Raw genomic sequence first — 16,549 nt, 5'->3', positions numbered from 1 at the left:
TAGATAACATGTTTTCTGGGGTTGCAAAGCTTCTGGGAAGGTGGCTTGACAATTTTGACTAAGGGCTTGGCTACACTTACAAATTTGCAGCGCTGCAGCAGGGTGTGAAAACACACCCTCTCCAGCGCTGCAAATTGCGGCGCTGCAAAGCGCCAGTGTGGTCAAAGCCCCAGCGCTGGGAGCGCGGCTCCCAGCTCTGTACGTTATTCCGCACAGGGAGGTGGAGTACGGGCAGCGCTGGGAGAGCTTTCTCCCAGCGCTGGCGCTTTGACTACACTTAGCGCTTCAAAGCGCTGCCGCGGCAGCACTTTGAAGTGTAAGTGTAGCCAAAGCCTAATATACTCTAGGTCAGGGGTAGGCAACCTATGGCACAGGTGCCGAAGGCAACACACGAGCTGATTTTCAGTGGCACTCACACTGCCTGGGTCCTGGCCCCCGGTCCGGGAGGCTCTACATTTTAAATTTAATTTTAAATAAAGCTACTTCAACATTTTGAAACCTTATTTACTTTACATACAACAATAGTTTAGTTATATATTATAGACTTCTAGAAAGAGACCTTCTAAAAAGGTTCAAATGTATTACTGGCACGTGAAACCTTTAGTTAGAGTGAATAAATGAAGACTCGGCACAGCACTTCTGAAAGGTTGCTGACCCTTGCTCTAGGTGGTCCCTCCATATTGCATGTTGGGGGAGCTCTCTTCCAACCCAAATCTGAATCCATCTAGCTTGTGCCAAGAAATGTGTGGCTGGGACAAAACCAGTTCTACTGGCATACAGTTCTACCAATGGGACGACAACAACATTTATGGAACGGACAGTCCAGGGCAGACCTCTAGAGAGTGCTTTTCTTGAGAATGCACAACTGCACAGACTAGCTTGAGGAATGTAAACAGGTGGAATTTCCAGCCTGCTCTGAACAGAGCATACAGTCAGCATCTAGTCCAAATCCCAGTTACTGGGATTTGACTTTATTGATAGCCAAATAATACCAACATAAGCCTCAGCCTAAGCTTACTCCTTTAGCCTAGCTGTTTCTACGGCTGCCCTGTAGAGTCTTCTTTGTTGCAAACCCCAGTCCAGAGATCAGACCCATCTTCTAACCTCATGGAGTTAAGTTGCCCATGCCACAGTAAGTCAGCCACACTTACTCCCCAACTTCCAGAAGGGTTCTAATAGGACCCAATCAACAACAGAAACCTGACCTCCTCTTACAAGCACACAATCATCCCAAAGAACACCTTTTCCCACAAGACTTTGCATCAACAAGATTTGGATTTGTGAGGGCATGCGCTCCTCCCTTCTCCTCTTGGTTCACCAGCCCCAGGATATGGCAGCTAATAACTCAGTAAAATCCAGGAAAACTGCTAAAATAACAAGTTACGTGAGAGATACATGATCTAGTGAGCTACATGGCTGGGGATCAGGAACTTTGGGGTACAAACCCCAACTCCTCCCATAGCTTTGAGCAAGTCACTTTACCTATAACCATCTCCCCATCTGTAAAATGAAGATTAGAGTGTTATTTAAGAGTCAAGTAATAAATTAGCATCATGACCCCCAACGTACATACGGAATTATGCTGTACTGTGTCTTGCTGAATTTAGGTTTCCCTTCCTGCATCAACAGCAACACCGTGAAAAATGGGAACAATACAATTACTGCATCTGACAAAGTAGGTATTCACCCACGAAAGCTTATGCTCCAATACATCTGTTAGTCTTTAAGGTGCCACGGGACTCTTTGTTGCTTTTTACAGATCCAGACTAACACGGCTAACCCTCTGATACAATTACTGTATTATGTTTCTTCCCATTTTATCTCAAAAACTCAATTGGTAGAGAAAGGGGAATGAGGACTGGATACACCGATACCATTAGTGACTAAGTTCACTTCCAAACAACATCGGGATGGGGGAGGGAAGAGAAGAGAAGAACCATCATTTATGACACAGGCTGCATCAGGATCTGTCCTACCATCCAAATCCTTAAATCCAAGAAAACAAGTTGGGGGGGGGGGGGGGGAGTTCCCTTTGTTCCTTTCCCCCATCATATTCCCTACAATGCTGCTGCTAACACTCCAACACTGCATTGGGCACTGAGTCATAGATTTTTAAGGCCAGAAAGGACAATTACGATAGTCTAGTCCAGGGGTAGGCAACCTATGGCACGGGTGCCGAAGGCGGCATGCGAGCTGATTTTCAGTGGCACTCACGCTGCCCGGGTCCTGGCCACCGGTCTGAGAGGCTCTGCATTTTAATTTAGTTTTAAATTAAGCTTCTTAAACATTTTAAAAACCTTATTTACTTTACATACAACAATAGTTTAGTTATATATTACAGACTTATAGAAAGACTTTCTAAAAATGTTAAAATGTATTACTGGCACGCAAAACCTTAAATAAGAGTGAATAAATGAAGACTCAGCACACCACTTCTGAAAGGCTGCTGACCCCTGGTCTAGTCTGATCTTCTGTATAATACAGGACAGAGACCTTCACCCACTAAACTGCATCAAGGCCATGACTTCACTTCTGTTTGAGCTATAGCATATCTTTCAGAAAGACACTTAATTTTGAATTAAAGACTGAAATTCAAGTGATGGAGAATTCGTCATGTCCCTAGGCAAACTGTTCCAATGATTAATTACCGACACTATAAAAAATTTACATTTTATTTATAGGCTGAATTTGTCCAACTTCATCTTCCAACCATCATCTCTCTATATATTTCTATGCTAGATTAAAGAGCTGTCTACTCTCAGAAATCTCTTCCCCATATAGGTACTTGCAGATCATGACCAGGTCACCTCAATCTTCTCTTGGATAATGTAAATAGACTGAGCTTCTTAAATCTTAAATTATGAGCACTGGAGCTAGGAGGTATAATTCCCAGTTCAGGCAGACATACACACACTAGGTCTGCTAGTGTATAAAAAATAGCAGTGGTGGTCGCAGTGGCACAGGCAGTGGTCAGGCTAGCCACCCGAGTATGTACCCGGATCTGGGATAGGGTTGCACTCTGGTGACGAACAAGCTGTGCTGCGACTACTCTGCTATTTTTACATGTCAACTTGAGCATTATGCCTCCTAGCAGCAGTGTAGATGTACCCGTAAATGCACATTTTCCAGACCTCAGATCATTCTCATGGCTCTTTTCTAAACTCCTTCCAATTTTTCAACATCCTCTTTGAAGTGCTGACACCAGAACTGGCCGCAGTATCTAGCAATGGTCTCACCAATGCCATATACAGTTAATATCACCTCCCCACATGCCCGATTATGTACCTTTCTGGGCACATCTACGCTGCAGTCGGAGGTGTGACTGCAGCTCACGTAGGATGCCCATGCTAGCTTTAATCTAGATTGCACGGCTAAAACTAAGAGCGAGAATGCAATGGCATGGGAGGTATTGGCCTGCCCAGAACCTGGGCTTGTGGGCCTTTCTTGCCCCCTAGTGGCTAGAATACATTTGAAGCTTATGAGGCCTTGGCTAGACTGGAGAGTTGCAGCGCTGGTAGAGGCTTTACAGCACTGCAACTTACTCCCCATCCACACTGGCAAGGCACATACAGCGCTGTATCTCCCTGGCTACAGCGCTGGCTGTACTCCACCTCGGCCTGGGGAATAACGACTGCAGCGCTGGTGCTGCAGCGCTGGAGTTCCAGTGTAAATAGTGATTAATCTTACTACGCTGTAACTGACCTACGGAATTTTCCCATAATGCTTTTAACTAAAGAACTCTCTTTGTTTTGTTATGATGCCTCTCTTTGTTTTGTTGTGAACTCGGGGCTCCCGGAGCTGCTTATCTAAAAAACAAATACAGCTCCTCTTTGCTGTGAATGAGGCAGGCAGGGGGATGAATGTCCACAGCTAGTGTTTGCCTGAGGAGAGAACAGCACGGCGGGGGAGGAGGGGGGAAGGGAGTCTGTCGGAGCAGCTGCTTATCTGGTCTAAAGGCTATTTACATTTAAGAGTGAATGAGGGGTGGGGGAAGTGGTCGGAATTTGCAAGGCAGGGAGCTGACACAGTGTCGGCTCCAAAAATCCACTCTTTCTCTCTCCCCGACGCTCCCTGTCACACTCCACCCCACCCCCCTCTTTTGAAAAGCACCGTCGCAGCCACTTGAACGCTGGGATAGCTGCCCATAATGCACCACTCCCAACACCGCTGCAAATGCTACAAATGTGGCCACACTGCAGCGCTTTCCCTACACAGCTGTACGAAGACAGCTGTAACTCCCAGCGCTGCACACCTGCAAGTGTAGCCAAACCCTGAGTCTGCTGCTGCCTCTGAGCTAACAGCCTTAGCCCTTTAGCTCATACGGTTGAGGCTCATACTTTTAAATTCAAATCCAGAGTTCTGGGATGACTCAAGCAGGGTCACTATTACACACAACATAGCTACTAGAGAGGAACGACAAACCCCAGCATTGTGTTAGTGTGGGTTGCACACTCTCTTAGCCAAGTAAGCTAGTCCTGAGCTGCAGAGAGCCCCAGCAATTTTAATCTCTTTGTGCATCTGTAGGGACTGATCCCAAGATTTCTGGATCTAAAAACCCACAAGCCTCTGCTGCTTGAGCTAAAGGACCAATCCAGTTAGCTGAAAAGCTGTAGCAAACTCAAAAACCTCTATACATGAATTAGCCACTAGAGGGTGACAGCGAGCCATACTACACTAGCATGGGTAATCCCCCAGCAGTGAAAGTTCAGCAGTTCTGATCCCAATGTGTATTTGCTGGAACAGAACCAGGGACCTCTGGATCTAAAGCATGAGTCCTAGTGCTTGAGACATGGGAGAAGGTCCATTAGCTCAAAGGCAGAAGCAGACTCAAAACACTGTATGTGGTCTAGCCCCAACAGGGAGAAGACAAGCCACAGAGTGTTAGGGTGGGTTACAACTGCATTGTCTTAAATCCTCTAGTGTCTCAGCAAGCATCACGACAGATACCTTGTTCCGTTGCAAACCTTCTGCCATTACATTCACATAACTTCTATGCTGTAATTGTATCTTATATCATCAGTAATAGTGTCAACATCATTTCTGCTTATATTCAAAACAGCTCCTATTAAACATTAATTGTTCATAAAAACATGTTGCAACTTTTAATAAATCTTCTTCCCAACTACTCGTAGCAAAGAATCACACACATTTAATCTAATAACTCAGGCTGCTTTAGCATCTTTTAAAGAGGGGTCTGAAGAAGACATACATTGGAACATTTTTGGTCACTTGGTGCTTGTAGAAATAATTGCAACTAACCTCATATTGGACTTCCCCCCACTCCATAATCCCATAGAAAATGCTAGCAGTTCATAAACTACAATAAAGCATTTGAAATCGTTCCTCAAGATCAACACAGAGATTTTAAGCCTTGTTAAAATGAAATTCTGAATGTAACCTCAGGAAACAGGAAAACGGTTTATTCACTGAAGCACATTCTCTTGGTTTTGCTGATTTTCCTCTTATCAAGGTCACCCTTTCAAATGTCTCCAAAGAAAGAAACTGGATTAAGTAACAAGCTAACAGACCTTCCCCAGACCCAACCAGCTTATTCACTGAACAGCATGTCTCCTGGGATCTGCAAGTGGTACCTTCAAATAGCCAAAGTCTTCCCTTTCCCTGCTACCTGGTTCTGGAACTCAACCAACAGGGGATGACGTTTCTGACGTTTCAGAGTTGCTCTCGTCTCCCCCGACTCCCCTCCCTCCCCAGGAGGGGGGGTGCATTAGCAGAATAAGATCAGGGTAGTGATGGCCCAGGACATTTATCATTAACAGATATTTTTTTTAAAGCTTAAAAAAAATCAAAGACAAGTGTTTTAGTGGATGTTAAGAACATGAAACTGTCCCGCAGGTCTGCCGGAGACTGTGTGTATATCCTGAAGATGTTACAACAAGTTCATGCAACTCTGCAGGAATTTCCTAATTACAGTACCCTGTTTTAAATTAACTTAAATCCAATTTTGTCGCTTGGTGTTTTCATTCCATTGAAGGGATTTGTCGTTCTTGTACATCTGTGGAATGTTAAAGATTTTTTTAGAAAAACATTTTAAGCTGTCTCCACTCCCCTTCCCTCCGTTTTATTATAGCTTATATAAGCTATAATAAAATGAATGGGATAAATACAATTTAAGCCTAACAATTTTAAGGGTGCAGATTTTTTTGTCCAACACAAAGGGTTTTTTTGGTTAACTATTATAGTCAAGAGGACCAGAGTTGTTAGTTTTGTTGCCTTTGCAGCATAGCTGGGTGATGTGTTTTGGGGAGGTAGATTAGTGGAAAGAGGAATTTTCTGCCATATAAAGAGATCAGCCACTATAGGAAAGGCTTCAATTCTGCAAACACCTATGAACGTGCTTAACTTTAAGCATGTGCGTACTCCCATTAACTAGGCGGTGTTCTGATACAACTATTTCGGAAAAAAAGGCCACAACCCTAACAGAAATAGTTATACTGATACAAAAATCAGTGTATGGACCAGGCCTGAGTAAAGAGAATTCAGTTCCTCAGTAGTAGGGAATGGAATTCCAGGAACCTGAAACTTGGATCCAAAGATATTTTGCAATCCATACTGGATTCTCTACTGCTAAGAGAATGCCCTTTGCTAAATGTAAGTAAGCAGGATCAATGGAAGCAGGACTAGGGACTTAAGGTCTAAACTCACCTCTTTGTCTCCACTGAAACTGATGTAAATATTAAAATCTCAGGGTTTCCCTGCTCTCACTGCATTGCTTTAGCGGTCAGTCTTCTGCCTGGAAAGTTGTTTCTCTTTTTTAAATGGAATTTCTTTCTGCGGCTGCTTCAGCAATGTTCAACCAGGAGACAGCAAATAGCAGTGAAAAAAATTAGCTTCAAGTTGCTTGGCAGATGGGGAACTATTTACTTCAGCCATTATTGACCACTGACTGAACTGCAAACAGTTCATTATAAAATTGCAGTTCCTATGGGCTCCATCCTGAGCAGTGCTGAGCACTCACTTCCCAATGAATGGGAGTTATAGGTGCTCAGCACCTCCCTGAATTCACACCCTGATCCTATTGGTATCTGGCATTAGACAGTGTTCCAACCCCAAGCATTTACAATTCATAATTAATTCATACAATTCAGCACCTAACAAAAGCGTAATTTTTTTTTTAAACCTCCTGATTTTAAAGCCAAAGTATCAATTTTGAGGAGCTGGGAGTCATATTGTCAAGCTTTTCTCCACTACACCACATTGTCTTCTTCTTTATTTAAATGAAAGCTGTGAGAGTCACCCACATAATCACATGACCCCAGAAGCACATCCTCCCCACCACCAAGTGTTACCCTACAACGCTGAAAACCCAAGCAGCACACGACGTGGGCACCACAAAATTAGGAAATGCAATTTACATTAAAAAGTGTCTCTTAGAGAACTGAGTCAAAAGAAAGATGCTAACGGCTCCTAAGAGGAGCATTTTCTTTCATTTCTGATCACTGGTTTTGGGCAAGTGATTTGAAAAGCTTAATGGTCCTGAAAGCATGTCCGCTGGTGTTAAACTTTTTCTGATCCCAGAAAGCAAGGAGATGAGACATCAGACCTTCAGATCCCATCATTCTGCAAAGCACTTTGCTCCTCCATGTCCCACATGTCAACTGGAACAGGATTTTAGCAGCTGCTATCTCGTGAACTGCTAGAGTTAGAGATCGTTACTTTACACGTCATTTGAAAACTTGGATTCCAAAGCTGCTTTCAGAGGGAACAAAACACTGGTTTCTTGCTCTAATGGTTCTCAAGGTATCAGCCTCTATAATCAGGTCAGAGTTCAAGTGGGGAAAGCAAGAAAGATGGTAATAAGGGTTATGGGAATTAAAGTTCCAATCTCTTCCAAACCAGCAGGAATCAAAATATAAATACATTTATCAGTGGAAAGCTGGGTTTTCCAGCCTCCCAGAGATGCACAGCAGCCTTAGCTGCATACAAGATATTCATCCTTAAAATGGTCGTGAGCCTCTCAGTCTCACTGGGCAAGTCCATACCTAACAACAGTTAGTCCCAGGTCAAAGTATTTTTCAGTTGTTCAATCTAAGAGTCTCAACATTTGCTTCTCTTCCTTGCAGCCATCATGCACAGACCCCCTCTGAATTCACCACTATTATCCTTCAATGGAAAAGTGCTTTATATAGAAAAATCCACAAGGACAACACGCAGGCAAAAAGCCAGCCCCAGATTTGGCATGTGCATTTGCAGGGGTCAGTGACCCTGACACTGCTACGTGTTGTTAAAGCTCCTTAGTTTGATCCCTCAACTTTGGAAAACCTGCCAGGTTTTTGTATAATTCCCCCTCCTCCCAGTCATGCCCCCCCTTATGCTTGCTCCCTGGGTTAATTTTACATCAGCCTTCTGGAAAACAATGGTGAGACGCCTGTAGGCCGAAGCTCGCTGCAAACACAATTCCAGAGGACCAAAGTAATTAGCATTTGGCAGAGAGTTCCATTTCAGCTCCAAATCCCATGGCCAATCCCACCTTTTCCCCACCTCCTAGAAAGGAGAGCACTTCGGGGAGTCCATGCTGGGCTCAGAGCAAAATATTCCTGCTTTATGTCCGTTTCATTTTGGAATCAGGAGAGTTGAGTTCGAACTGAGTGGGTTCTCCACTGAACTGGAGGATTCGTTTCTCCACTGTTTCTTTTGTCATTTCAGTTGTTCTGTGTACAAGGGCAGAAGTGCCAAGTGATCACACAAGCCTATCATCACAGAGAGCAAGGCAAAAATCATAAGCTGCATCTAGTCCTCCTCCTTCACCCCAGTCAGTAAAGGATTGTTCATTCCCGACCATGTTTTCTTCAGGGCGTTGCCTAGTCCCATTTTAAATAATCCAAGCGGGGGAGGGGGGGCGCAGAATCTTATGTGATTCATTCATTTTTATTAAACACCAAAGAAACCTCTAACCCCTCAAATGCTGGTATGTAACACATGTGCAAGGCTACCCAGTTTAATACATTCCCTGGCTGTGTTCTGCAAGTCCACATAACCAGGCAGGTGCCAGTGTAGTGTCTGTACATCAGTCTATATGCTGGGCATGCTAAGTGGCTTATATGATTATGGTGTATTTTAGTGAACAAGGTCCATCTGGGCTGGAAACTTATATAGCACATTTAAAAAATAATAGAAACTAAGGTCCATGAGGCAGTCTGTGCTGGAAAGATCCTTGGGAAGGCTATCTACAGCCTGTCCCACAGCCACTTATGGCCCATTTCCCAGAAAAGCTGAGACCCTGTGGAGAGGAGGATGGGAGGAAGGATGCATTGACTCATCATTCTCCCACTCAGGGCTAGAGGAACATTTAGTTCGCAGCAAGCTGGGATGTGACTCTACCCTGAGCTAACCTGCCTCATGCTAGCTATCCACATGGACCCTGCTGACACGCACAAACAGTTCTTTAGTAAATGCTGACCTACTCCTGCTTTGAAATGGGAGAAGTTCAAAGCACCCAAGGGAAATGTTAGTGTGCGGCAGCAGAATCCACATGTATAGTTAGGCTAGTGCAGGGCAGAGTCACACACCAGCTTGCCACATACAAAATGTTTGAGTAGACAAGGCTTCAGAGAAGGCAGTGGTCTCTGGCAGGAAGAAAAAGGGGAGAGAGCACTTAGCTCCCAACTTCCATCACCTTCAGAGTAAAAGGAATTTCTTGGGGGGAATGGAGAGGAGATGCTCACTTACCTGATCTCCCTCTACTTTCCCCCGTTAAAATCCTGACCAGAAGGAAGTGGGGAGAAGGGCAAACTCACAGTCTGCCCACGTCCCTCCAGAATGGCAGGGATGGTCCCTGTGAAAGCGGCGTTGGAAGAGACACAGCCCAACTTCTCCTTACTCTCAAAGAAGCAGTGAACTGAGAAAGAATCATGGTCCCGTAGAGCAGAACAGCTCAGGCACATTCCCAGACAGTGGACTGACTGAAGTACAGTGATTACCGTGAAGATGGAACTAATATCTCCATGAGCTTTTTTGAGGTGAGAGAGGCAGTTGGGTATTGGTCACAGTTAAAACTCTCCCAGGATTACAGCAACTCCAGCTGGATTTTACTTGAACTGACTATATACAAACATGGAGAGGGGCTGGTCTTGTGATTAAGACAGATGATGGGAGATGGAAGACCTGCCCTCTACTGAGCATGACTCTGGAAAAAAGTCACTTCCTCTTCATATCTTGGTTTTCCCCATATGTTAAATGCTGTAATACAGACCTGCCTCACAGGTCACTGTGGGGATTAATTCATTAGTGTCTGTAAAATACCTTTTGACCTTGGAGAAAAGGTGTTAGACTCATCTTTATCTTAGATTTATATAACTGCTTTCAGCTCAAAGAGCATCCAAAGTGCTTTACAAAGTTTACAAACTATGTATACAAAACATTACATCCACCACCAATATTGAGCAACCTCTAGCTTTTTAATAGCACAAAGAAACGCTACAAAACAGTTTCACTTCAGAAGTGAAGAACTCCATGTTCAGTTGAAATTACAGAGCTCATTAGAAAACTAGAACAACCCAAATAAGAATTTGGGCAAGAAATAAGGACAAACTTTTCTGAAATATGCCATCAGACCCCTAAGAGCCACCAGAGGTCAGGATCTCAGTACTACCTCATCCTAAATATGGCATCTCCAGGTTCAAAGCACCCACTGACATCATGTTTGGGCACTGACTCGTTACTGCCTTAGAGGAAAGAGTGACACCTCCCGATACACTAAAACCTCTTTTTGTAGCATTTGCTTTTACTTTGAGGTCTTCCATCCAAGTACCAATATAGCCCAAACCTGCTTAAAATTGTGCACAATAATGGGATCACTCCCTGAAATAATTTGGATAGGGGATGCAGAGGGTGTTATTTTTTGGTGGAAGAATATCATGGTTTAGCTGAAGGGTGTCTGATACATCACAAACTGCATAACAAACTGCCTTGTGTGCTAATCAGCAACACAGAGCCAACAAAACATCTGAAATATAAACTCCAGAGAAAATGCTTGACTAATGACCCTTAACTAGAGGAACATGAGCACTAGCCATGCCTGCTCCAACAGTACAATGTGCTGGGCTGATTGCACACTGCTGCGTGTGCACCAAAGGAGTCAAAGACTGTTTCCTAATGTTCCAAATGTTGGTGAAATTAGCCGCTTTAGTCACTCACATAGAGAACATTTATGCAATATCTGCCTTCACAATAGATTTAATATCAATACACTGGGCACAGATTGGCATCTTTATGAACACGATGTTGATCATTAACCCTTAGAATACTAGCATTTTCCTGACAGTCACCTAAGTAAATCCTTAGAAGAAGGTGAGGTTAGAAGTGACTGAAAGTAGTTCCCACCCAATTGCTCTACGGTGGCCTATGTGAAATGAGTTTGTTGATCTCCCGTTTCTAGTGGTCAATAGTCCACATGATGAAAGTACCACCAAAATATCTGGCATCCTTTTGGGCCGTCTCAGTAAAGACGTAAGGACTGAACTGGCTTGGAGACGAGTCCTATGGGGCAGTGCTGAGGTTCAGTGATGGCAAGGTGAGGAGGTACGCGTGCTGTGTGTTGCTAGCACTGCCTCTGCTCTACTTGTTCTCTAGATAAATAGAGAACGCCAGTCTCCGAGTGCTGTCAAACCAATAATTTTCACCATTGCTAAAGTCTCTGAAAACTTTTTTTAAACGAATACTTAAAAGAACTACATTAAATATTCAATACATTACCTCACAGGGACATGCATCTATAAGCAACATGATTTTCTTCTAGAAAAACAGGATTAAATCCAAGCACTATTCTTGGTATCTCCTTTGCATGGCTCCTGTAGCATTGTCTTCAAAGGGTTTGATTCTGCAATGTGCTGAGCATCCTCAGCTACCCCTGATTTCGATAGGCATGAAGTGCTGAATGCCCTCCTTAGAAGCATACTGCATCTTGCAAAATTGAGCCCAAGAGCAGCTGTAAAAACGGGTAGTGAAAGCTGTATCCCCAGTGGAATCACCATTCATTTTAATCATTTGAGCACTGTAATAAGATTAGAAGTGATTGGATTGAGAGTAGTGGGATTAAACTCATCTATTAATCCTCAAAGCTTACTATTCACAGCTCAGATATATTACCCTTTATGAACAGGATGGGCTCAAACACAATTTTACAACATGTCATGTTTAGAAAGGAAGAGGAAGTGAACATTAACATCTTGTAAATACACATCATGCTCCCTGACTCTGGATCATTTGTGTCAAGCTTACTAGACAGCAGAAATGTAGTTTTTATTAGTTGAATAGCTCCACAGCTGTGCACTCTACAAAGGTAGGGACAGATTCCTTTCCCCCTCTCCACAAGGAGGGTACAATTTCTCCAGGAGAAGGAGAAATTTGTATAGGTACCACACAGAGTACATTTATTTTGCATTCTTGATTTCCTTGATTTATTGAACTTATTTTTTATTAACTTCATTATTTTTATTAAATTCTATGTTTAACTAGAAACTCCCTAAGATGGGAGGGCAGGGAAGGTGACTATGTGAGGAAGGCAGAATTCTCCCACAAAACCTAACCAGAGCTGTTCTAATGTCCTGGCAGAATGTTGTTTTGCAAGAGCAGCTCTTGTATTCTATCGAAGCTATCCAGGCATTTTTCTGCAACATCTCCCCAGCACGCAAGCACCTCAAGTCATTTTACAATGCAAAGCAACAAGACCTATACCATGGAAGCATTTGACTGCCTATTTGCTAAGGTCACGTATTCAGAGATCCTATGAGTGTGGAAATAGTGACTTAAGACAGCAAAGTTAAATCACAACCACCAAAACTTTGCCATTTGAAAGAACCATCCACTTGGAGATAGCCATATGTGATTCTCCACCCCCAATACAAGACCTGGAGAGATTAAAGTCGCTAGGCAGGCAAATTACCTGCCCAGGCTACACCCCAGGAAGGAGACAGGGAGCAGGTCGTTAATTAGAAATGAGCTCAGCTGGACAGGAATAAGAGGGGCCTGTATATAACCCAGGAGCTGAAAGCAGCAAGACACTGTAAGGAAGTAGTCTACAGTCACTCCCTTGGAGGAGGGAGCTTGGACTGGAAAACCCAGAAAGAGGGGGAACCCAGATAAGTAGGAAGCAGTGAGGGCTGAGAGAGTAAAGCCCAGAACCATAGACATTGACTCCATGGGTGCTCCGGGGCCGGAGCATCCACGGAAAAAAATTGGTGGGTGCTCAGCACCCACAGGCAGCTCCCCATGGCCCCGCTCCGCCCCCCTGCTTCAGCTTACCTCCGCCTGCCTCCTCTGCGAGCATGCCACCGCGACCTGCTTCTCCCCCCTTCCACCCTCCCAACGCTTGTGCCGTGAAACAGCTGATTCGCGGGGCAGGGAGGGCGGGGGAGGAGGGGGAATGTGGAGCGCTGGGGAAAGGCGGGGCCAGGGTGGGGATTTGGGAAAGGATCCAATAGGGGCAGGGAGGGGCAGAGTTAGGGCGGGGACTTTGGGGATGGGGTTGGAATGGGGGCGGGGCCAGGGATGGAGTGGAGTCAGGGCAGGGCCAGGGTGGGGAAAGGGGTGGTGGGGGGCACGGGCACCCACCGGTGCCGGAGAAAGTTGGCGTCTATGCCCAGAACTACTGGGTTGAGGGTCCCTGGGCTGGAATCCGCAGTAGCATGTAGACCTGGGTTCCCCTATCAGCCACTGGGAAAGTGGCCCATCATGGCACTACTGGAGAAGACTGGAGCCTGAGACTGTGCAGAAGGACTTTGAGTAACCCCCGGAAGGGGAAACCATGTAGTGGCCCAGCCGGAGAGCCAAGTCACAAAGAGGAGGCAAGAGGAACAAGAGGGGCCACAGGGTGAGATGATAACGGGCGGGACTCTGCCGGAGGAGGGTGCAACATCTAGCCAGAGCTAATCCCCAGAATGGCCAGGAAGAGGTTCCACATGCAGTCTGTGACACCATATATTAAAGCTCATCTGTGAAATGGGGATAATAAAGGTATCATTAAATGACCTGTCCAGCATTACGAAGTGAGACTCGGTAGCAGATCTAGGTGAAGTCCAACTGCTAGTCCCTGCTCCAACTACTATATCAAACTGCTTCTCAATGATTCTACTAAGCCAGTGGTTCCCAAACTTCAACAACCTGTGGACCCCTTTCACTAAAATGTCAAGTTTCGCAAACCCCCTCCTAAAAATGAATATTTCCAGGGATTTTCTCCTTTACCTGAGTATAAATTCTAAAACCAGTGATCTTGGAAATATAAAATTTGTTTTCATGACATGATTACACACTATTAATTATTAATATTTATTTATCATTATGAAAATGGCAACACTCTTCCAAGATCTCACTTTCATAGCTTGTATCACTTTGAATAAGCCTGCTGTAAGACAAGGCGCCTATGTTTCATCAAGGAATATCAGATGTGAAACGGCATGAAGGTATTTAAGAAGCCAACTCAGAGTTCCTCCTATACAAGCATTCGGGTCTTGAGCAATCCAGGCAAACAACGCACGTTACAACAAAGCTTAAACTTGTTCTTCATAATAATTTAAAAAACAATACTAGCTGCCTATTCAATCTTAAAAACAGCAAAAAAATATCCACCTCCTTTTCCATTTTTTATAAGTCTTGAAGTTTAAATCTCCTCACTGTGACAGACATGCTTTCTTTGAGCTGCTTAGTTCTTGGAAGTCCAGGGGCTCCGTGCTGCTAGCCCTAGCCCAGGGTCTCTAGGGACACTTCTCTCTACCGTTAGGGAATTTTTTCCCCCCAAGAACCCCCTGTAACGTTTTGTGAACCCCGGTTTGGGAACCACTGTACTAAGCTACTTAAAGTCAGCATGAATCACCTACTCTTTTTGAAGATTACCATAAGATTTAACATCCTTTCAGAATTCCATTCACATGTATTCTTCCTAGAATCAATATCCATCTTTTTTCCCTCTCCCATAAGCCATCAGTAATCAGAGCATGGACTAAGCTCCTAATAAACTAATTGAGCAATTCCTGCAATTATAGAAATTCATAGATACTTAGAAAACTAAACTTCTTACATTTTTTTGCTTGTCCAACGTTAAAAACAGACGGTACTATTGAGATTTCAGAAATTTAGCGTAAAAATGATAGATATCAGGGCTCTTGAATGCATTAAAGACTTGGGGTTGTAGTTGCACAGTTAAAGTTATACACTATGACACTTCCGTTCTTCTGTAAGAGAGGATGAATATATTCAAGGTGGAGGCTCCATTCTTTAGCATTCTTTATCACCCAACTCCCTTACTAACATTCCCAGAAATGCTCTTCCACTTTTACATGGGACTGAAATAGAAGAGGGATGAGTCTGAAAAGGATTAAGTCATCAGCAATTACGAAGTCAAATGGAATAAGTGCAAAACACAAATTCAGAGAAATCCACTTGGTCTCTTGTTGACCTTTGCATTAAAAAAGATTCTATTATTAAGTCAACTTGTAGTGCTTAGAAGCTCATACACTGAGTAGGTGTCCACTGACCTATCATTTCCAAGGACATCAATAGAGTCTGGAATTTCTGCAACTGGCAAAGCGCTGGACTCTGCGTGAGTCACAAAGGCTGAAGCATGGCAATTTGTGACTTTTTTTTTTTGGTTCCGAAAGCTATAAGCCAGCAGGGCTCCTAATGTAATTATTGTTCAGGGAGACACATTAGGGAACATGCTCAGCATGCAGGCTCTTTCCCCTAAAGCAAGTCTTTCTATCTTAAATGTTAAAGATCCCTCCACCATGCTGATTTCTGAAATGTGAGAAAAAGAGCAAATTGAACTGCTCTTAAAGCTAGTGCAGCTGGGCATTTCTAAGCTTATTCCACTATTACATATGAGATAAGGCACAAAATAGGAGAGAGAGAGTGTGCAGTATGTACCAGCCTAGAATGAAGACTGCAATGACACAGTTGTTACTGATCCCGCAAGAATGCACCCAGATAACGTCCTTCAGACAAAGATCTCAAAGTGCATTACAAAACATTGGTAGTTCTACAGACATCCCTCTGCGGAATAAGCCTCTTGGTGTTTTCCTTTACCAACCTGTAAAATGGGAGTAAACAATTAATCCAAAGCCACACAGCAGATCAGTCAAAGTTAGGACCAGAACTCAAGAGTACTGACTGTCCCTTGTTCTGACCACTACAGAACACTCCCTTCCCTGGAGGGTTACAATGGAAATGCCTCCACAGTGCCTGATGTGAACTGCGAAGACCCAGATGACTTAGCTACATGCTCACTTCACATCGTACTCTTCAGAGCATGAGCACAGAAACAATCCTGACAGGAAGACAAGTACAGCAAAACGTACATCGTATGTGCAGCAAGTCTGCATTTCTGTAACGGGAGAGGAACTCCAACCAGCTACATTACAGTAATTGTTAACATAATGCCAACATGAAGGTACAGCACCGCCACCTAATACTAAATGAAGAGAAAGTGGAAACTGTTGACCTTAAAGTATTAAGTGCTCTTCACATCAATTATGTATTCCAATGAGGTTAGTGGGGCAGTTTCCTTCGGCTCAGCACTAGACGAAGCCTTAGGCATAAT

General features: G+C 43.9%; 1 protein-coding gene across 14 annotated transcripts in view; it reads right to left on the bottom strand.

The window, feature by feature from the left end:
• The window catches only part of CNNM2 (cyclin and CBS domain divalent metal cation transport mediator 2), a 214,934-nt gene that overhangs the window by 103,490 nt on the left and 94,895 nt on the right, over positions 1-16,549 (bottom strand). The window contains exon 2 of one of the 14 annotated variants that reach the window (XM_039483031.1): positions 5,956-6,013. The exons of 12 other annotated variants lie outside the window; for them this stretch is intronic. In XM_039483031.1, the coding sequence (XP_039338965.1) occupies positions 5,979-6,013 (35 nt within the window). In that variant the 3' untranslated portion in view covers positions 5,956-5,978. Of the gene's footprint in view, positions 1-5,955; positions 6,014-15,991; positions 16,040-16,549 lie in introns of those variants that run through there. One more of the 14 variants, XM_039483033.1, reaches the window with a different exon arrangement.

This window comes from Mauremys reevesii, linkage group 7 (assembly GCF_016161935.1).
Source record: "Mauremys reevesii isolate NIE-2019 linkage group 7, ASM1616193v1, whole genome shotgun sequence".
Lineage (NCBI taxonomy): Eukaryota > Metazoa > Chordata > Testudines > Geoemydidae > Mauremys > Mauremys reevesii.
The sequence above is the reverse complement of the archived record's forward strand: the minus strand, read 5'-3'. Positions and strand labels throughout refer to the sequence as shown.